Source organism: Nilaparvata lugens, chromosome 5 (assembly GCF_014356525.2).
Source record: "Nilaparvata lugens isolate BPH chromosome 5, ASM1435652v1, whole genome shotgun sequence".
NCBI classification, from domain to species: domain Eukaryota; kingdom Metazoa; phylum Arthropoda; class Insecta; order Hemiptera; family Delphacidae; genus Nilaparvata; species Nilaparvata lugens.
This window is the reverse complement of record NC_052508.1, coordinates 24,321,928-24,345,968: the sequence shown is the minus strand read 5'-3', so window position 1 is coordinate 24,345,968 and position 24,041 is coordinate 24,321,928. Positions and strand designations below refer to the sequence as shown.

The window sequence follows — 24,041 nt, the reverse complement described above, 5'->3', positions numbered from 1 at the left end:
AGATTGGGAGGATTTGTAGAACTACTTCATGATACTAAACGGCTACCGGTTATGTTCGCTTCACGAAGTATGTCTGAGACAGAAACAAGATATGCCCAGATTGAAAAAGAAGTCCTATCATTAACTTGGGCATGTGAGAGATTTTTGTTTTGGGAAAGCGATTTGAACTTCTAACGGATTATAAACCATTGGTAGAGTTACTTTGAAGAAAAGCAATTTCAGATCTGTCTGCAAGACTACAAAGGTTTCGAATGAGACTTCAATGTTTCAACTTTGAAATTAAGATACTCAAGTGAAACATTTTTTGTTCCAGATGCATTATCAAGAAATCCAGTTGAAAAAACCTGTGATAAAAACAGATATTTTGGATCAATAATTTTTATGTAATAGTTGGATTGAAGCATTTCCTTGTACAGATAAAGGGTTAGAACGGATTAAGAATGAACAACTTCAGGATTCTGAGTGTAGGATGATAAAAGAATGTATTGTCACTAGTATCTGGGGAAAACATTCAAAATTTTTAGAAATAGATCTGAACTCAATGTTACAAACAAGTATCTATCAAAAGGGAGTGGACTGGTGATTCCCAGATCTTTAAGGCTAGGGCCACACGAGCGCACATAGTGCGTCCGTTGCAACTTACTTTTTGCGGCCGTCGCCAATGACACCACACGAGCGTTGAGTGTGGAGCGTCAACGTCAGTTAGCTTTACGCAATGGAACCAGACGAAGCAATAACTTTTGCATGTCTCGACGTGCGTTGTGGCATTTCTGCGCAGTTCAAAAATCACCGTCCGTTACGACTTCCGTTACTTGGTACGCACGTACCTCGTGTGTTGTCACCAATTCACTTCTATTGTATTTCTACAACGGACGTCAAAAAGTAAGTTGCAACGGATGCACTTTGTGCGCTTGTGTGGCCCTAGCCTAAGAGTTGAGTTATTGAACAAACTGCATGATGGTCAGTTGGGTGTTACCAAGTGCAGGATGCGGGCCCGAGAATCAATATGGTGGCCTGGCATTTCTGATAATATCAACAATTTAATTGCAAATTGTAGCAAATGCTTAGAGCAAAGAACTAACCACAGCGAGCCCCTTCACTACACACCCCTACCAAAAGGAAATCGGGGCAGACTTAGTTAAATGTTTAGGGAAGTGGTACTTGATACTACAGGTTCTTGATACTCAAGGTTCATTGAGATTATTGAAATACCGTACAAAAACTAACTTCGGAGAGTGTTATTCAACGTATGGCAAATGTTTTTGCTCGCCACATTATACCTTGTGTGGTTCGAGCTGATGGAGGTTCGCAATTTACATCTTACATTTTCAGAAAATTTTCCGAGCAATACAGTTTTGAAACAAAACATCAAGTCCAAAATCTTGCACAGTCAAATGGGGAATCTGAGAAGGCAGTGGATAAAGCAAAAAGGATCTTGACCTTTGAATGTGAAGATCCCAACATTGGGCTCCTCTCATACCAAAGCACTTCGTTAGAAAGTGGTCCAAGTCCAGCTGAGTTAATGTATGGAAGGAAAATCCGTACAACACTTCCGTCTTTGTCTACTTTCCTACCTACATCTCAAGAGAAAATCGGTGTTTTCAAAAGTAAAAACCTTCAGAGGAAGAAGTACAATAAAATATACTACGACAATAGAAATGGAGTTAGGACATTGCCTGAATTAGTACAGGGGGAGAAAGTTTGGATTCCTGATATGAAGAGGTATGGAGCGGTGGAAGAAAAATTACCTGATAAATCTTACAACATACTACGTATGTAGTGCTGAGAAGGAACGAAGACATTTAGTTCCTGCGGAAAGAAGGATGTAGTGACAGCTGTCAGCTGGCACTTAATTTAGTTTGACACAGTCATGTTAAATACGTTTTTGTATCCAAGACAATAATAAAGTTCTGAAGCATTTCTTCAGCATTTGATCACGATTAAAATTCAACAGGCTTCTGTGCAACCGGGGCTTAATGTGTGGATGGAAGAATGTCGAATCGAGTTTCTTACATAAAGTTCCCATCCGATAAGAAAAAATCATAGAATACAACTGCATTTCCGATTGAAAAACATATATTTTTAATAATATTGTACCTCCATATCATCTCTGAAAACAACTTAATTCTTTCTCTCAACATGATTGATTCTCATGAGTATTGAATATAGGACAACAAAGTAGCAGTGCTACCGTATCTACGGCACTCTTATCTATTGTACTCTGCTCCAATCCATCGAATTAACATTGAGAATGTAGCCTACCTATTTTCTATTGATGCTCAGCTCATTTGTGTCGATGTGATCAATATTATCAATTTGAGACTGAAATGTTTTTGCAGCTCTGCCAGAGGAAGGTCCTCGTATCACCGGAGGGAGACCCAGGTACCAGGTGGGGGACACGGTTCGCCTCAACTGCACCTCAGGAAGGTCCAAGCCGGCCGCTCATCTCACCTGGTTCATCAATGGCGATCAGGTCAAGGTAAAAAACCCTCCAACCCAACTTACTACCCATTTTTCCATATAATATAAATTTTTTCATACACATATTCCTATTCATGTAATTCCAATTAATGGAAACAACCGAATGAGACCCCAAATGAGTTTAATAATTGAAAAAAAAAACTCTAAATACATTGCATATTTTGCATATTCTAAAAAAACATTTGGTGTGAGATATCAAAGTGTGGTCTTCGACATTCATTTTCTCATGAAATTCTGTATCGGAATCATGCATCACATAACCACCTTACCATTTAAAGAAATGAAGTTGGATTTAGAATAGTGGATCAAAATTTTTGAAGCGACAGTGTTTTATTCTAATAAGATTTCCAATGAAGCCCACTGTAAAATTATCCTTGTGAAAGAAATATATCAAGCTGTTTTCATAATTTTCACCAACCATGTATATTGCTTATTTGATGCCACTGGGCAACCAAAAAATTCTTAAGAATCGTTTATGTGTAGACTACGGTAACATAAGTTTTCAAGGATCCTTCATACATATTTGGTGTCCTGAACGAAAAAGTTGGTAGCCAATACATGAGATGAATGTAGGGCAAATATTGTATGTATGGATGTTTCATCATATCCAAAGGGTAACCTACAGTATCTGAAACCTGAAGGTTGAGCTACCGAACGCCAAAAAATACACAACATTTATTATTTATTCGATGATAAATATAAGAGAAAGTAGGGTTGTGTTTGTTCGTTTGTTCATCTATTGCTATTCCATCATCAAATTCAAAATTCAAATTCTTTATTGCATGATCAAGAAACATTACAATAATACAAAATCATTCACATGAGGAGAGAGTAGAAATTTCTTATTAGCTAGACGACAATAAAGGTATTAAATTAATAAGTCATTACAAAGGAATATTTGCCATTCTACAAGATACAACAATGCAAATGAAAAAAATTAATATTTCATGCGACTCATCCAAGAAGGCCAAAGCCTGTGTTTGGATGGGAGTCTGTACTATATAAATAAATGAAATTAATGAAATATGAAAAGAAAGAGTTTGATCAAGAGATAATAGATTTTTGTAGACAGTATGTACTGTAAATCCAGGACATTGACGTCTGTTACAAATAAATATATAATAATCAAGAAGTATCGAAATTCTTGGAGTAATAATGGATAGAGCTGTATTAGATGATACCAGAATATAGAGCTTTACTAGAATAGGATTGGAAAATATGAATCTCTGCTGAGCTAGGGATTGATTTTAACTTTCAAAATTCCGTTAAGAATATGAGACTAATTATTAAGTTTAAGTGTTACATTTTAAACTCAGATAAATGAGCTACATCAAGAAAATTATACTAATCATCAGCAGGTAAACAATATTACATTTAGTACTACAAATTGTTGGTGCAATACTTCTAACTTAATCTATATGTACTAATAATAATTAGGTGCATGTTTGTAATGATATGATAGATGTGACCTATATCAAAATAATAGAGAAGATGCTGGCTTTTTAATTTATGCAGGCTTAAAAGAAAAATTTTTCAAGTAATGCTTATAAATATTATTACTAAAATACTATACATTAAAATATGTAAAGACAACAGGATCGAGATTAAATCATTAATCACTGATAAATAGAGGTGATTATGGAATCAATATGTTCCCTACCGATCTCTCTTAACCACCTTTTAACGTTCCTCTTGTAAATAAGAAGAGTGCAGTCGTCATAATTACGGAGTATAGGAGGAATATTCCTGTACAAGATGTGAGCTATATAGTGCGTGTTGGTTGTTGAATGAGTTCTTATTAATCTTGGGATTTCTATGCCTAAAGAATTAGCTGAGCGTGTAGAACGGTCATGCGTTATTCTTTTGAATATATTATTACTGTGCCCATGCATGTAAAGGAGTAAATTCTTGACGAAAAGTTGTCTTATGTCTAGGACATTAAAATCGTCATATATTTCATTAGTAGGAGTACGAATAGGTTTACTCAAGGCAGTTTTTATTATTTGTTTCTGAGTAATGATTAAAGGGTTGAGAATGATTTAAAAGCACCTCCATAAGCCAAAATACCCGACGATATTATAGATTGGACGTATGAAAAATAGATATTTCTCAGTTCATCTTTAGATAAAATTTGACGTAGATTGAGGAAAATGTAGATAGATCTTCGTATTTTATTTTTTAATTGTATTATATGTTCCGACCATTTTAATTTGTCATCAACTATTACACCTAAATACTTGTATGAGCTAACTCTCTCAATGGACTCACATTGACATTGCATATTATTTGGGTTTGTACAAGAATGTAATACTATTGAATCTACTGATGGCTCCTGAATTTTTCTTAATGATATCTCTATAAATTTAGATTTTCCTATATTAAGAGTTAAGATATTTTGGTCGAACCATGCCTTGAGTAAGTGGAGATCGCGGGATGCTTTCTGGTACATTTCCTCTTTATTTCTACCATAAACATGCAGAGCCGTGTCATCAGCAAACAGAAATAGATTTCCAGTGAGAGGAAGTTTTGCCAGGTTATTTATATAAATGAGAAACAATAAAGGTCCCAATGTGCTGCCTTGCACCACCCCATAATCTATCGAATTCAATTCACTCTCAACGCCCATTATTTGCACAGCCTGTTTCCTGTCCGTTAAATAGCTTTCAAACCAGCTGTAAGATTTATTTCTAATGCCAATGATCTCCAATTTTCTCATCAGCTTTAATCTATCAACTGTATCGAAGGCTTTAGCTAAGTCGAGGAAAATTATACAGTTATATTTAGATTATCATTCAGTGAGCAGTTAACTTCCCTTGTTAAATTAAAGAGAGCATCTGATATATTTTTGTTATTTCTGAATCCAAATTGTCTTTCCGTTAAAATGTTATTATTTTCAATATAGGAACTCAACTGTGACTTTACTATTTTCTCCAAGATTTTTGAAAAAATACTTAAAAGAGATATTGGTCTGTAGTTATTTTTTTGAGATTTGTCACCATTTTTGTGCAAAGGAAAAACTCTAGCTATTTTGAAACTATCAGGAAATATACCTTGTTCAATACTTAAATTATAAATGTGTTTCAGAGGAGTTAAAAAAATTTGTATGTTTTGTTTGAAGAATCTAGTAGGAATATTGTCGTATCCTGGCGCAGACATGCCTCTCAGTTTTGAGGTAAATTGAATAATCTCGATTTCACTAACGGGTTTCATTGTAAAATTCGAATCAAGACGGTAGTTTTCATCATTCAAAACTGGTGGTTTTGTAGAATCTACAGCGCGGGCTAAATTCTCCCCAACACGTGAAAAGTAATCATTAAAATCCTGAGCTACAGCCTTGATTTTCTCTAGTGGAGAAATGGAGCTATCATGAGCTGGCTCGAACTGTTCAAGAGGAAAACCATCTTTCTTATTGCTTCTGCCTGAAATTTCATTTATAATGCACCAGAACTTTTTAGGATCTCCACCACTCTCATTTATTCTATCTTTATAGTATTGATTTTTGCTTATTCTTAATAAATTATTTAGTCTATTCCTATAGTTTTTATAATGAGTTAATAATTCTCTATTGAAAGGTTGTTTTCTGGTTTGTTTATACAATTTATCTCTTTCCCTAATAGATCGAACTAAGCCTTCGGTTATCCAGGGTTTAATTTTTTGAAACGAGAATTCCTTTGAAGAACTGGTTTTTTTGATTCATCTATGTTACGTTTAATGATAGAATAGAATTTGTCTGTAGCAATGTTGACTTCCTGCTCTATGAGAACGGAATTCCACGTTTCCTCTCTGAATGTAGATAATAAGGTTTCATTATGAATAAAATATTTGGGAGGATCAGATTTACTTTTATTTGTGAAACTGGAAGTAATTTTTATTGCTTCAATGTAATGATCTGTAACTGCTACTTTAAGAATAGCTGATTGTATTATATTAAGGTTTGCATTGTTAATAAATATATGATCTATTAAAGTGCTACTAGTTCTCTGTTCTCTAGTAGGTTTGTCAATGCAATTGACAAATCCATGCTCATAGAGAACATTTAAATATGAGTCAGTTTGTAAATCGTTGTTCAAAATGTTAATGTTAATGTCTCCTACTAATAAAATTGTTCTACCTCTACTCGAATTATCATAATAGTTATTAAGTTCGTCAATGAAATGAGGAATATGAGACTCGTGGTTCCGATAGACAGCCAAGAGACAATAATCCTTTCTATCGTAGTGGAAAGTAATTTCTAAAGCATTAGCTCCTCCTATCGAATCCTATCTGAAATAATAATAATTTTATTCTCTTTTGAATAAGAGCTCTCTTGATTTTATAGCTTCTAGAAAAATCGCATATCATTTTATAATTCCGGCAACATTTTTATGTTGGGGTTGATGGTGTACAGGTGAACAGCTCGTACCTGCGAGGTCCGTACATGCACTACTCGGGCAGAGAGGGGCTGGAGACGACGACACTGGGCCTGGAGTTCAGGGTGGACACGCGGCACTTCCACCGCGGCGACATGAAGCTCAAGTGCCTGGCCACCATTGCCACCGTCTACTGGAACTCCAACGAGGAGAGTGTGGAGGGCGATCGCCAGCAGAAGCCGCCTGCACTCGAGGTCAAGGACACGCAGCAGGGCAGTTCCAAAGCATTCCGCGTTCAAGGTAGTGGCCCGTGGCCCCCGCCACCACTGCCTGCCTCCTCATTCACTCTAAAGCAATTCCAAGCAGTGATGTTTGCTGACTTCTATGTTACCAAGTGCCGGTTGAATTTCAATTGTGATTAATTCCACAAGATCACGGTTGAAATGTAACCGGCTTTTGTGCAACCGGGCCTATCTATGTCTATTAATTTCAAGCATTGATGGCATGAGATGATGATGTAATATGTTACTTTAACATTAATATATTCGATAAAAAACCTCCATTGGAACATGATGAATAAATTATCTAGTACTTGACAATTTTTGCATTGTGTTTCAATGAAATCAGTACCCTAGACCTTAAAAGAAGAGTGAATAACCTCCATATTTTTAGGAGTTACGGTATAATAGGGCTGTTCGGTACACTTTTCTCATTTAAATTGGATAATATTTTTCAATATAATTGTTAAGATCATTATAAGAGTGGGAAAAGTGGCAACTGAAATTTTCAAGTGGCCTGATAAGCGAATTATGGGTTGTTTAAAGAGCTTACTCCGTTTTCTTTCCAGATCATGAACGGTTTCGAATTTTCCATTGGAGTTTGTTTTAATACATTCAGTATATCATTGGCTTTGTTCTAATATGCTTTCTTCACGATTTTGCCAAAATAAACAAGTTATCGAATTTACAAAAAAATGCTACTTTTTTATTTATGAACGATATGAGGAATAAATTTTTTGGTTTGGAAAGATACATTTTTTTAATTTTCAAGAGAAGTTGTGTTAATATAGTCGAAACCGTTTATGATCTGGAAAGAAAACGGAATCTGGAAAGTTAGCACTTCAACAACCCATAACTCGCTTATTAGACCACTTAAAAATTTCAGTTGCCACTTTTTCTCACTCTATAATGATCTCAACAATTATATTGAAAAAGATTATCCGATTTGAATAAAAAAGTATAACGAACAGCCTTAAGTTATATAGAGGAAAATTCAGCAGCAGTACAATACAATATAATAAATAAGTAGTCTATATTATAGCAGCTTTCCTCTATGTTCATTTAAGCTACCATACATAGGCTACAACTATTATTGTCTGTGATTATACTGGTTGTACGATATTGCTTATCAGGGAATATTTATCCTATAGCGAGCAAGTTGGCATTTACAAAATTCAAATAAAAGACAATATCGATACATACCATAAGTAACAAATCACGACAGTAAATGATATCATGCAAAAAAGAAATTTCATGGAAATCTGATTTTAAATTAAACGATTTCACGAATAAATTCAAATAGCTTGCTATGGGATAAATATTTCCTGATAAGGGATTGCCTACAATAATTGACCGGGCGAAGTGAGGTCTAAGATTCAAGTCGACGGTTTGGCATTTATCTTAATGTTTAAATGTCTAAATGTTTGAATGTTCAAATATTTGAATGTTTAAATGTTTGAATGTTTGAATGTTTAAATGTTTAAATGTTTAAATGTTTAAATGTTTAAATGTTTAAATGTTTAAATGTTTAAATGTTTAAATGTTTAATGTTTAAATGTTTAAATGTTTAAATGTTTAAATGTTTAAATGTTTAAATGTTTAAATGTTTAAATGTTTAAATGTTTAAATGTTTAAATGTTTAAATGTTTAAATGTTTAAATGTTTAAATGTTTAAATGTTTAAATGTTGCGCATTTACGGCGAAACGCGGTGTTAGATTTTCATGAAATTTGACAGGTATGTTCCTTTTTAAATTGCACGTCGACGTATATACAAGGTTTTTGGAAATTTTGCGTTTCAAGGATAATATTAAAGGAAAAAGAAGCCTCCTTCATACGCCAATATTAGAGTGTAAATCAGACTATAGAATTATTCATCATAAATCAGCTGTCGAATGGATTATAAAACACATGCCATGACGCATGCAATTCAATATCTCAATGTTAACTTGGTAAAAAATCAGCAGCTGCTGTGTAGACTATAAATTGCATGCCTCATTCAATGCAATTTTCATGCACTCTTAAATAGGATGCAAATACCTTATAACAGCTTGTCTGGGCGCCTAGATGTCTTCTGGTTTTCTCGCGCTAAATTCCGGATAGCGTTATATGATAATTAAATCTTGTTTAAGCATGATCTGATCAAATAAATAGCTGGTGTATCAGTGTGGATGTGCATATGGTTTGGGACGTCGTTCAGTTATAGATGTTATTTATTCTATTGATAGTAAAAATATTAATAAGAATAATATGAAAACTTTCAGTAGGCTACCCTTTATTATTCAAATTATTACAACGACTAGTTTCGACCATACCTTAGGTCATTTTCAAGTTGAAATTATAAAGTTTATAAATTATAAAATGAAAAATAATATTTCAACTTGAAAATTACTCAAGTTATGGTCGAAGTCGAAACTAGTCGTAATAATTTGAATAATATAAAGGGTACTGCAAGTTTTCATATTATTCTTATTAATTTAAAAAAGTACCTAGCCCATTCAAGTGAAGTGTTTTTGTAAAAATATATTTTTTTATAAATATTCATAAGGATAGCAAATGAGGCTAGTGAAATAATAGTGAAATAGTTCTATCCGCCAAGTCAGTAGGTGGCACAATAATTATGAATTTTTATAAATACCCTATGAAAAAATATTTGAAATACGGTAGGCTAATGAAATCTACCTTTTGGTAAGGGTAGCTTGTGTATTTACAATGCCAATAACAATGCCTTCTGATGAATAAGAAGGCTATCTACATACTGATCATAGGTACAGTAGCCTACACTACTTTTGGTGAACTATTATATAATTATACTAGTAGTTCTGTGAACAGTAGACCTCACACAGTATTCTAATCCACAAGTACCTGATTAAAACTATAGACCTTATTGAAATACAGCAATAGACTGGCTTTTCCACACATCTGTGTAATCACTTGTCAGCTGATTCATGATTAATAATTCTATAGTCGGATTTTCACTCTAATATAGGCGTATGAAGGAGGCTCCTTTTTCCTTTTATATTACTCTTGAAATGCAAAATTTCCAAAAACCTTGTACCGTATATACGTCGACGCGCAATTAAAAAAGGAACATACCTGTCAAATTTCATGAAAATCTATTACCGCGTTTCGCCGTAAATGCGCAACATATAAACAATTTAACATTTAAACATTAAGAGAAATGCCAAACCGTCGACTTGAATCTTAGACCTCACTTCGCTCGGTCAATTACTCTATTGAATAATTTACTCATCACTTCTTTCATCACACATTACTTTCAAAATGGGAATAAAACCGGCATAATGGGACCTTTACAGTTATATGCACATTTCAAGAATGCATTTCAAGAATTCTTATTGATTTGGGATTATGCCCAAATAAGCTTTCTGCTTGTGCATGAATGAATGAATAAATAAGACGATAATGAAGTTTTTTGCTTCAACATAAACACATTCGATAAAGGTTTCAATAAGGAGGAGCAGCAGCAGGTGCAATAATATAATTTAATAATAATAGATGTAATAATATGAATTCATCATCAATTCATTCGGTAATCTTGCAAGTTTGCTCTAATTGAACCCAGCATTGTTATGCATTACTATGTGCAAGGGTACCGTAGGGCCTAATCTTGTATCTTCAAGGTCTTTAAAATCGTCACTATAAAAAATACAAAATGGAAGAATGTCTCTTCTCATCCCTTTACATCTACATCAGTACAGTATTCATAGGTAGAATCTGTATTCTTTTTATCATTTTCATTGAACAATTTTTAAAATTCCATTATTCCTTTTTCCTTATATATTTCCAGAGTAATTGTTCATGTTATATTTTTGAAAGTTTTGGAAGGCATCAATAATTGAACTTATTGAATCTTCCAAATGAAAATGATGCATTCTTATTTGAATATATTTTATTAGTGTATTCTTTAAAGACAATTTATTATCCTATAGGTGGTTCATTTATGAAGAAATAACAGAAGAATACTTTACTTTCATAATTTACTAGGGGTTGTATATAATTTTTCAGATAAAAATTCATACAAATTCAAGATTATATTTGGGTGTAAAATTATTAATTCAGTACCTAATAATTCTATACCAATATTTTGTGATGAAGGTAATATACTGAATTTATTACAAAATGTATCACCAAATTTTGGTATATGTACCAACAATCGTACAACAAATATCAAATCAAAAAATTATCTATTATTTCTATTGGTGTAGCCTACTTAAGATACAATAGTTTATAATACGGAAACTAAATAATAAGCTATAGATGATTATTTCAATAGTTTATAATATTACGGAAACTGAATAAATACCATAAACAAATTATTTCACGTATTTTGATATAGATCATCTTAGAATTATTCTTAACTCTGAATATTATCCTTCCGAATGCATGAATTCAAGTAAATTCCATGTGAATACTAATTTACAATGAATTTTACTGATATGACACAATTGTTATTTCAGCAGTTGCAACGGGCACCTTCACAGAGACAAGTTTCCGCAGTGCTTGCAACCTGCTCACCTTCCTATTGCTGCACCTCTACGTCATCCCGTGTGTGTCGTCGGCTGCGAGGTAGCAGTGAACGCATCCCCTGCGCCTCACCTGTCAACTATCAAAGACTTTCGGACATATCACGCATCTTCCTCTTGTCGTCAACAAAAAATGAGTGTGAAAGTTGAATAATTGTAATTCCCCATCCTGCATATTCGTAGACATATAGTAACGTATCATACACTAGTCAATAACATCTGATTTGTTGAGTTAAGAAACCGCAAGTTATTTCGTCCTTTCTGAAAGGTGAAAATATTATTTGCCACAGGTATGAAGTATACAAAATGAAATGATTTTCATTTTTTTGTGTAGTAGAGAAATTGAGTTTGTGGTAATTATTAATAATAAATGAAAATACTCAGAAATTGTCAAAAACCACAGATTTTATTGATAGTTAGAAAGATCAGTTTCGGTTGTTACATCATTGTCAATCTCTGATAAACTCCATTACCATTGGTTACCATTTTGGTAACATCATTCGGTTGTTACCAACTTTGATAGAGTTTATCAGAGATTGACAATGGTGTAACAACCGAAACCGGTCTTTCTAACTATCAATAGAATCTGTGGTTTTTGACAATTTCTGAGTCTTTTTATTTATTTTCATTATTGGAAATGAGAATATTTTATAAAGCATGCCAATTTTGGAGCAAGTTCTTACATTAAATTCATACTAAAACAAATATTCACACAAATGGGTGTGAAAGTCGGTTCAAGTTGACGGATTAAAACGAATTACAATTGGGCTGCAGTTTAAGAATAATATCGCTCATTTTTTCCAAAGAAAAGTGACACTCCTCTCTGGTATAGCAATTGAAAATGTGTCACTTATTTTTTAAAGCAACAATTGAGTTGTGTCACTCTCACTTTGACCCAGTAATTGAGTTGTGTCACTTATTTTTTAAAGCAGCAATTGAAATGTGTCATTTTTATTACAGATGAGCGATATATAGTTGCCTGTAAGTGAAGGACTCCACCATAACAATATGATTAAGATTACGGACTACTAGGCTACAGAGTACAGACACTCCTCAACTATTAATAAATCAATAGCCAAATTAATTTCCATTATTCAAGTAAATAGAGTTAACCATGTTGATCGAACAGTAAACACTCTTTGTGGATGGTCTATCCTCACTAAATTTGAATGGATGATGAACAAAAAAAAATAAATTTAAATTTTAAATTTTTAAAAAAGTTGAAAATTCAACTATTCATTAGTTTATCATCATAAATGATAATCATAAATGTTATCATCATAACAAATTATTTGAATCCAAAATATGATTATCGTTATCGAAAAATCATAATTATGAAATATGAACTTAATAGAGAACAGAAATTGTGTCTATCCATTAGTAGTCTACCTAAAATATTCTACTCGATCAGCAAAATTAACATTTCTATGTAGCAGATCACACACAAGATTTATTAAAATTCAGATGAGGATAATGCCAACAAAAGCCTTAGTTTTTGTGTGTGGGTTGCCTGAGAAGGAAGATGAGAAACCGTATTTTTGTATAATACATGGACAAATGGAGACATTGGAAAATGTAGAATATACATTATTTCTATAGTACATGAAGAGTTATTCACATCTAATTAGCAATCAGAAGGGTACTTAGTTAGCCATTTTACTATAGTAAAAATGTAGCCATGATTACATCTGAGTATACTGTAGTGTAAAATCAAAAACCATAATTATTGTATAGAAACCAGTTTATTGAGTTTCTATTCTCGTAATTGAAAAATTACGAGAATATTGTTCAGGATGAGTGACACAAGTGAAAAATCAATTTTCTATAAATATCGGTTACATAGTATGTTGAAGTCTACTGTTTCATTTGAGAGGTAAAATTTCAATTATGATGAAAGGCTTTTTTGAAATATAACAGTGGACAATTCATTATCACTAATAAAAACTTCATCAAGATAAATCTTTGGCTTCAAAAAATATCATCATGAGAATGTATCAATGATATTATGTTCTCATTACTACATAATATCAGAGAATAGCCATACATTGGTTATTCTATGATAATACGGTACCTACATCACTTATTCCACTACTAGCGGTTTCAATGGATACAATATTAAATATTTTCTCTTATATTATTTGAGAGTGCACGGAAAAAGAAGAAAGGTTGAGATCTTACTGGGTGAATATTCTCTGTATTTCATTGAACGTAATGTAATGACCCTGTAACCGAGACACTCTTTGATGCAACTTGATATTAAATAATTATTGTTAATTTAAATTTATTATTTGTAGTGTGGTATATTTCTATGCACGATTCTATGTATCTTTTTGTTAATTTCTTACTTCTCTTCTTCCTGTTGGATGTTGATGTTAATAGCGTAGACATAATGATAATGGACTTTCCGCACTATTTTCTTACCAGATTCATGTTTTTACATAGTAGGCTAGGCTAAAACTATTCAATTTTACCTCTGAATTTAGTTTCATGGTAATGCTTCAACCTTTTTGTAGACAAGAGGAAGGGGAAGCGATGAGTGTGATTCTAGAATTAAATTATTCAAAAGCAGAATGAATATGAATGTATCATCATTTAAGATCATAACTTTAAACATAATTATGATCAATGGATCATAACTTTGTAAACGCATGGTTTAGATTATGATCTGAAACATCGTCTCTAGTCAAAATGAAAAATGTGCTAACTTATATTTTTCATCGTTAATAATAAGATGTATCATAATAGAATAATTAAAGTTACTCGAACATTAAATCATATAAATTATTATATACCATACCATAAGTTAAGTGTTGCTGTATGGAAAATTATGTGAGTTACTCTAATTCTTTGTTTTAATACAGAAATCCTGTTTTTGCTGAAGTGTTGAGCGTTTTTAATTTTGAGAAAATACTGTATTAATGCATTTGTAAATAAAATCACTTGACCAACTTGAGTTGTAACAATTAATGCACCTTATGATGTTGGGCTTACAGTGGATGCGTTTATGTAAATTTCAAAATGGGAATTATTCAAGACTAGAAAAAATAATATTACTGTATTATATTACACAAAATCAACTATACAAAAAAGGAACTAACTCAAAAAGTATTAATGTGGTATTAAATGAGTGGGTACGGGTACGATAAAATTTGTGGTTTTACATCTTTCTATTATGACTAGTAAATTTGATCACGACAGAATTACCACGTGAGCGTGTATCCACTGAGATCAAGCTTTCAACTGTTTTCTTCTTCATAATATTTTCTGCTTGTTTACATTAAACTTCTTTGAATCAAGACTGAGGTACTAAGGTCATTTGAATGATAAGTGTTGTTTATGAAAATAAAGAATTGTATCAAAGAAAAGCTGCTCTAGTCGCTCTTTTATGCTAGGCGCTCACCAGTTAGTCAAGACAAGACAAGACATGATCAGACACGTTTAGTCACAATACTTCACATAGTTGCTTATGCCGCAACTCACACTGATTAGTCATTGCATTTAGACATGTCTTCATAAGCAACTATGTGAAGGCTATTGTGAATAAGGCTAGGCACACACCAGTAAGACAAGACAGGACATTATCAGACACAATACTTCACACAGTTGCTTATGATGACATGTCTAATTGCAATGACCAATCAGTGTGTGTTGCGTCATAAGCAACTATGTGAAGTATTGTGTCTGATCATGTCTTGTCTTGCCTTGTCTAACTGGTGTGCGCGCCTAGCCTTAGGAATGTACCTATCAGCTACAATCACTAATGCTGCGCAGCTAGAGCCGTACTGCTGTAGTCGCTCAAGAATTCAACATATTATTATCTACAACTTCAACTTCACACGGGAAAAAACTTCACTTGTATTGCAAAATAGGACAACACAATATAATACTGAATATAAAAGTTTAAATTGAATAGATTTCATTTATTACTCAAGCGCGAGCAGAGATTCAATTCTCTTTTGATAGAAATTCAAATTCTCATTTGATAGATTCAATTTTAGATATTGCATATCTTCAAATATATGAGTGAATTATAAAATGCTCTTCCTCAAGGAATCATTCTAATTATAAATAAAAACTCTTCTCTGAAAACTAAGGTAAGTTCCCTGGATTCTTTTAAAGTAGACAAAATTTATCTATAGAGGAAAGATTGATAAAACAAAATTTAAATTTACAAACCTTTATTTATGGTTCCTGATTAAATACGGTATAATAAATCTTACAACAGATTCAGTCAAATGGATGGAAACTAATAGTATCATTCTAAAGTTTGTATAAGTGTTCTTGCACGTTCATATTTCTCGATATCTGGTTTAGTAGCCTTCTCTTGATCCTCCTCGGTTAATGAAGTCCATTTTTCCATTTCATCAATAATTTCAGTAGCTTTGTCCACGGCAGTTTTTCTGGCGTTACCAGTTGAATTTTTCATATATTCCACAAATAAAGGAAACACGTTTTCCGGTAACTGAAAAAGAAAATAATATTAAACGCAAGGTAGCAGCATTGTATGGGGAATTCGAATTTTACTTGGAGAACTTTTCAATCAATTACTAATTCTCAGATTAACCTATATTATAGCTAATGAAACTCTTAGCTGTCAACTATTGTCATTCTATCAATAAGATTGAAAAAATAACATCTACATAATATTAGGCTGGCCATTAACGGTAGAGAATGCATGATACACAGTTATCATAAATTGTTGTGTCATCACAGCGAAACGCTTTGAGCAAAATCTTTTGAAGTTAGGTTTTTATATCTCCGACTTTTGTTTATTTTTTCTTTGTTGGTCTATTTGACGTTGAATTGTATTTGTATCATTATGATTTTTAATTTTCCAGTGGTTTATTTATTGTTATCGGTTATTTATTTTATATTAGAAGCCTCTCGCTGATGATGATGAACATGTGTATGCATTACATTTTTATCATGCATGTTCTACCGTTAGTGGCTAGTCTAATATTAAATTAACCCATGAGCAATCAAGTTGAGTAACTCATGTAACAATCATTTCAAAATTTTTTTATCCAAATATTATTGATTATAATCGAAGTACAGATAAGTTATAGAGACGGAAGTTTACTTCTGTAAGGGTATAGATTGCATAGATTCTACACTGCATTATTCACTGCAGAATCTTTACAGCTTTGATCATATTATCCGAGTATATTGTACAGGTTTATGTATGTTTATTGATTGAGGAAATATAGCCTACAGAGTTAAGCAATGAAGTATGGCACGTTTAACATGACAGTTTGACAGTTATTTTAAAATGAAACTGATATAGGCCTAGTTCAGTGAATATAGACATGAAAAAGGAGGTCTGCTTGCAATTTATATTGTAGTTATGATTTTTTAATATATTGTTTAGAAAGATAAGAGAATTCTATAACCAATTTTTCCATGCAGAATTCCCTTGTGCTAGATACAGAGTGGCCCAAAAACATCGTATTTTCGGTTCTTTTTCCAGTTTTCAGCTATTTCCGCCAAATCCTGTAATCGGACAGAAAAATTCGCTCTCGCTTTTTTTAGATTATAAAATTCTTAATAAAATGAGATCATTCAAAACTCTCAGTCTTCAATGAGTTGGTCATTGTTTGTGTATTGAAATACTTGTTAGTGTACACTCAAGGACGAATATTCTATTTTTCGAACAAATTTGACTTATGATTTTGATCCGCCTTGACGAGCCGAGAAAAGAGCTGTGGTAAGATGAGATCCGATCATTGTGCCAAAAGTTATGAGTGTTTGCAAATTTGATCCTTGAGGTGTCTTATTGTGCGCCTCTTCACTAACTGAAGTGCATCTAATGGGTGGTTTTCATAGAGCATGATCGTATGAACTTATGAACTCTGTATCATTGTGCAAAGTCTCAATGTCTCAAAGTCTAAGTAATATGATAATAATGGAGTTGGTATTGATTGAAGATAAAATAAGGTGTTTTTCAAAATACAAGGAGCATTGTTGTAACTTGTAAGGTGTACCTGGAAATCTATAAGAGCGCTCTACCTGGTATCATTTTGTAGAGCACAAAATTACGCTCAGAGGAATTATGAATCATACATTTGAATGGTATAATGTATAATGTATAATTATACATTTAAATGGCAGCTGGACCGATTGGAATACAATGGTTTTACCGAGTTCTGAAATGCATCTGGAAAAACAAAGTAATCCCAGAGGACTGGAAGAAAGGAGAAATAATTCCCTTGTTTAAAAAAGGAAGTAAGAAGAATTGTAAAAATTATAGGGGAATCACCTTGATGAGCCACAGTGCGAAAATCTTCGAAAGAATATTACTAAACAGAATCAGCCCAAAAATCGAGCTTGAACAAAGTGAGGAACAATATGGTTTTCGACCAGGCCGCAGTACAGTAGATCTTATATTCTCCATAAGACAACTGATGGAAAAGAGCTGGGAATATAATAAGAAGATTGTGATGCTATTTATAGACATAGAGAAAGCGTATGATTCAGTGGATAGGCAAGGTTTGTGGCAGGAAATGGAAAATTTTGGGATTGAGAAAGAACATATTGGCATAATAAAGGAGATGTATAGGGGATATAAGTGCAGAGTAAGAACACAAAGTGGTTATACAGACGAGTTTGAAGTAAGGAATGGGCTAAAACAGGGAAGTATTCTATCACCAGCCTTGTTCAATGTAGTTATGGAAGGAATGAATAGACAAGTGAGAGAGGAAGTAGGAGAACGGGATAAGAAAATGATATTTGCGGATGATATGATGATTTGGGGAGAAACAGTTGAGGATGTACAGATGCAGTTGGATGCTTGGAGCAGGGTTATGGAGAAATATGGTCTGAAAATAAGCAGGGAAAAGAGTGAGGTAATGGTTTTTGGAAGGGATGACAATTTTGCCGGAGATATCAGATTGAATGGAGAACCCCTGAAAAATGTTGGAAGTTTCAGGTACTTGGGAAGTGAAATTGCAGATGATGGGAGAATAAACCACGAGATAACTAGAAGATTACAAAAGGGGGGAATTTCTACCAAACAGTGAAACATTTGATTTGGGATGGAAAAGTACCAGAAAAGGCAAAGATTATGATGTACAAGATGTATTACGTACCCATCATATTATACGGAGCCGAGACATGGACGATGACGGAAAGAGAGTGGAGTCGAATACAGGCAGGAGAAATGAGGTTCCTCAGGGCAATAAAGGGGAAGACACGAAGAGACAGAGTTAGAAATGAGGATATAAGAAGAGAATTGAACATGGGGAGTATAAGGGAAAAGGTTGAAAGTATGAGACTACGCTGGTTTGGGCACATGAGGAGAATGAGAGAGGATCGGCTGCCAAGGAGAATGGAGGAGATGAGGATTGAAGGGAGGAGACCAAGAGGACGACCGCGACGACGATGGACAGACTCAGTGGCCAACGAAGTGGAGAAGAGAGGACACCGATGGCGGCAGGTGGAGGACGAGCGATGGTGGGAGGACCGAACAAGATGGAGAGGCATTGTAAACACCCAGACCCGGCACTAGCTGGAACGGGACCCGGATATGTATGTATGTATGTATGTATGTACATTTGAATGGTAACAATCGGAAGATACTGTTGATTGAAAACTAAAATTCATCAAAATTGATATTTTCCTTAATTTTTATTTATTTTTGGAAAACTGTAAACTCACTCAGTTCCGAATGAACTCATTTTATTGAGAATTTCAAAATTTAAAAAAGCAACTAGTCACAAAGTCTACAGGATCAATGGACACTGATTGTTATTCATATGTGTTATTTTTTGTATTTAATTGTTTCATTTTTCATAATTTTTTAAATGACAGCATCAAAGGTACAAACTAAAAATATTTATCTTGAGTATTGCTTGAAAATGAGTGTCTGAGTATCATTTCAAATTATCCATACTTCCAATGATTCCAATAAATTTTCTTGATTAATATTACATTTTCTGGTAGTTTATATTTCTATTCTATTCAGCCTAGAATATTCCTAGCAATTTTAAAACGGTGTAGAGTTTGGAAAGGATGTCTTTTTTCAAAGACAAACAAGGATAGCGAACCAATCAAATGCTGACTTAGAAACGTGAATCTCACTATAATCACCAAGGCAGTGATTTGATGGATTGATTGATGGTATCTACCTTAGTCTTCCCCAACCATTATCACCATAGACCATCAGGCAGGGATTTTGTTAAATTGCTGAATGGCAGCTGGCTTTTCCACTGAGAGCTGACGACAGTGAAATTATGTTATATGCCAACACCACACTCTTGTCACGTGCATACAAATGATGACGAGCGTGAGTGTAAATAGCAACTATGCCACCGCTCACCTACACTCTTGCCTTTGCTCTGATTTTTGTCGACGAGACGAGCGAAGAGACCAGCCGAACATGAATCCCGTCCACCCACACTCTTCATCATTTGCATGTTTGCAATTCTTAGGTACTTGTATAACAATGATTGTGATTTTTATCACGTGGCCTAAACTTGTTTAATACTTGTCATTGGTAATAAATGAATTTGATTTGCGGCAAGCTACTTGGCATAGAGATTGAAGTACAATGCCGAAAAAGTATATTTGGTCAAGTCCTACTACAATAATATAAATACAGTTTAGCCGTGGTTCATATACTAAAGTGCAGCTTTAGTCTGCTTCACCACTACAGACTGTCTTATTAGTTTTAGGGTGGGACATTGGATGCAAAGGGCCATGGATGAGCTGTTTTTTACTACTGTTTCTACTGTTTTTTACAGAGTTTGTTTCTCATTTGCCAGCTTGCTCATGTGTAAACGTGGTGATGTGTATCGGGAATATTCCCAGTGGGAAGGGACTTATGATTTGGTAATATTTCCGAGGCCAAGAAATTTTGGGAATTTATGGGAACTTATAAAATTGCTCTAAAAATTATCAAAATTTATCAATCCCACTCATATTTTACTTCAATATTTTTAATCAATAAATCATCATTCTATTTGATATTGATCAAGCTCAGCCACATTTTACATTGATATAATCAATAAATCATCATTCTTCGAGCCTGTTTTTGCTCACTCACTCACTGTATTTTAAATACTCGTATAGTCCAGTTAATGAAAGATTATAGAGGAAAAATTTTGGAACACAATTTTTGACCCCGTGGCTCTTTTAAGGGTAGTAAGGGGGTAAACATAATAAAAATCCTCACTCCTACCCCCTGTGCTAAGGTGGTGGGGTGGTTTGGAAGTGCCATATTTTGTTTTTTGCATATATCTCGAACAATATGCGCCTTTCGGAAATTTTTGTTTGTTTCACAATCATAATATTAAAGCTCACAAATTATCCTACAAGTTTCATTTCCAACATTTTTCCATATTTCTCATAGTTTTCTAGGTATGAGCTCTCTAAGGTAACACATTTTGAAGAAAAACCATTCCGGCTCCGATTTTTTCATCTTTTTGGCCTTATAACGTTTTAATGATTCATTGAAAAATCCGTGATAATCATGTGCTAATAGAGCATTATATTCTCTTCCATTTCATCTATGGTCTCACTATTTTACGCATCTCCCAACGATTGTTGCAGCCATTATAAAGTTGAGTGTGAAATCTTCAGTTTAATAACAATAGATCAATTTATTGTCAGGGAGGGAATGTTTGGAACACAATATTTGTCTTCGCAGCTTTGTTTGAACTAGTTAGAAGGTGAACATATCAGAAGTCCTCATCCCTAATCCTTGAGCATAAGGGATGAGGGTAGTTTAAAAGTTGCATTTTTTCATTTCTGGCTGACACGCATGTAGCCTAACTGGGAAACAATGCATTTCAGCGACATGGCTAAGTGAGTAAAAATGAAGCTAGATGAATTTCCTACTCGTTTTTTATAGTAGAGTTTTGTGATATCTTCTTTAGTTTTTGAGATATTCACTTTTAAACGTGTAAAATCTTTGAAAAGACAGTTATTCTTCCAACTTTTTTCACTTTCAGGGCTTATTACTCCCTATGATTACTCCCTTACTATCCTTAAAAGAAGAGCTACGGGGTCAAAAATTGTGTTCCAAAATTTTTCCTTTATAATCTTTCATTGACTGGACTTTAGGAGTATTTAAAAGACAGTGAGTTGTAGAGCATTCAGAGAAACAATAGCGTAAGTAGATATCCCATGGTATAGGGAATTTATGTCGCAACTTTTAATGTTATTTCAAGACGATTACTGTCAATTTTTACTGTTGTGTTGGGGTGATAGTATATGAACGGCACAATTTGAGAGACTACCAGCGTCACCACAGATGCATAGGAAAGAACTTTGTGAACTATCGGCTTGGGATAACAGTAAAACTTGTGACATAAATGCCCTAAATCATAGGATATCTATGCTATCGTTTCTCTATGATTCAATTCTCTTCAATTTAATGTATTTTTTCATAATTCTATGCTTTCCATCAATTTTTATAGCAGTTTTAGAGTTGAGTGTGGTAGGAGTGAGGACTTTTTATATGCTTACCCCCTCACTACCCTTAAAATGACTGTGAGGACAAATATTGGGTTTCAAACTTTTCCCTCTATATATTTTTGAGCATTCGTTGCCTGGACAAGTATATTATTACAAGCCTCAATGACTCTTGAAAGGTTGTGAGCTGTGGAATTTTTAATATTGAATTAAACTCGAGTACCATGCTCCTTGTTTTAGTTTAGCCTATTTTGCTGTATTTTATTATTTCTAATTTTTGGATTTATCTTATACTCTAATCTTTATTTAGGGGTCTATTATTTTTGTGTGGAGAAATTGAATAAAATCATGCAATTAAGTTAAATTACACTCAATACTTTGTTGACTTTGATTACCTGATCTACAGGCATTAATTAGTAAGTAAAAATATCTTATTCAACTTGTAAGACATGGAAGTAGCATGATAATAGTAGTGCAATTGAATGATTTATTGAATGCTCATTTCTCCTTTCAGTCTATGAACTTCAACCTACTGTTTTCTTTGAACTTAATACAAATTATAAGTTATTCATTCTTATATTTCTACATAAATATGTTGTATAGCCTAACAGGTGTTTGAGACCTTGTGTAACAAAAAACGTCATTTCGGTCATTTTTTTATGAAAGAAATCATAAATTTCCTTAAGTTCCCATTAATTCCCGGGAATTTATGATTTTGGGGAATAATTCCCTGAGAATATTTCATTGATCTTAAATTCCCGGGAATTTTACATCACTACATATACGCATCCAATGTGATTAACACTTGAGTAAATTATGCATGACCAAACTTGCAGATGAGAAACAAAATCTGAAAAAAGCAATAGAAACACTCACAATGTTAGTTGCGTTTAGTTAGATGACAACTCTCCGTTCCTAGGATCGTGATGAGGACACCAGAAGTAAGAAGAAGAAGTGAGAGAAGCTTCATGCAAGTTACATGTTTAAATTGCACTTCCCAAATTTTGTTTTAGCTCATGCACGATTTAATGTGCATTTGCACATATATATATTTGATGTGATTACACATTCAGTTACCAAAGCCTAAACTCTAAATTAGTATTCAGCCCTTCTTATCCAACCAACTAATTTAGTAGTATAATATAACTATGTATAAACTTATGTATAATATAGGTAGTCCAACTACAACTGATCTTACCTTTTTAGCATCGAACATGCCAGATAGAAGCCTCATTTGTTTTACTTTTTCAAACTTCCAATTAATTTTGTCACTTTTCCATGCCTCCAAGTATTTTATGTGGTCGTCGTTATCCTCACGTGAATTCGTTGAGTTTTTCTTCGATTTCTTTTTACTACCCTTTGATTTCTTCATACCTAGAATTATATAAAAAAGAACAGATAATGACAAAAACTGAATTTTAAACGATCTTGATTACTTTCTATTAAAAATCATAACAACCATCATATTATGCAACACATTTTTATATTCAAAACATTAGTTCACATCCACAAAACCTAACCTCTAAACTAAAACTAAACTAAAACTTAATCTAGAAAGCTTTGAAAAAGTAGAAGACTGCACAAAGCAAGAGACTTCTTCTCTGAGAAGAAGACTGGTCAGCAAGTAGTCAAAGTGAAAATACGATTTCTCGTCAAGATCGTAGATGTTAGTTTTTTAATTTTGTTAGACTTTTTAATGAGTAACGTTTTCCATTCCTTACATTATTATTGAATTCCACTGGAGTATGGAAGGACTGAGATTCAAACAGATCTGCATCATATTGAGACTTTTTCTACGAATTTTCTCACTTTATAATTCATTTCTACAAAATAAATCACCTTTGAATCATTTATCAAACAGCTATAAAATCTCTACTTTTCAATCGAGCAATCGTACCTTTTCAATCAAACGAGTTTCAAGCCAGGAGCGCTAGTGCTCCACCATTCTTTTATAAATTGTACCACTCTATACTTCTAGTCA

At 33.4% G+C, this 24,041-nt stretch overlaps 2 protein-coding genes across 2 annotated transcripts in view; one reads left to right on the top strand and one right to left on the bottom strand.

The window, feature by feature from the left end:
* Positions 1–11,810, top strand: part of LOC111049744 — a 191,565-nt gene extending 179,755 nt beyond the window's left edge. Inside the window, exons 6-8 of the mRNA XM_039429426.1 lie at positions 2,340–2,479; positions 6,869–7,130; positions 11,585–11,810. Coding sequence (XP_039285360.1) covers positions 2,340–2,479; positions 6,869–7,130; positions 11,585–11,697 — 515 coding nt within the window. The 3' untranslated portion in view covers positions 11,698–11,810. The remainder of the gene's footprint in view (positions 1–2,339; positions 2,480–6,868; positions 7,131–11,584) is intronic.
* Positions 11,811–15,811: 4,001 nt separating this feature from the next.
* Positions 15,812–23,627, bottom strand: LOC111058410 (uncharacterized protein C7orf50 homolog). Its single transcript, XM_039428009.1, has 2 exons — positions 23,259–23,627; positions 15,812–16,112 (listed from the first exon to the last, which is right to left on the bottom strand). The coding sequence occupies exons 1-2, from the start codon at positions 23,430–23,432 to the stop codon at positions 15,906–15,908; spliced, it is 381 nt and encodes a 126-aa protein (XP_039283943.1). The 5' UTR covers positions 23,433–23,627; the 3' UTR covers positions 15,812–15,905.
* Positions 23,628–24,041: the final 414 nt, after the last annotated feature.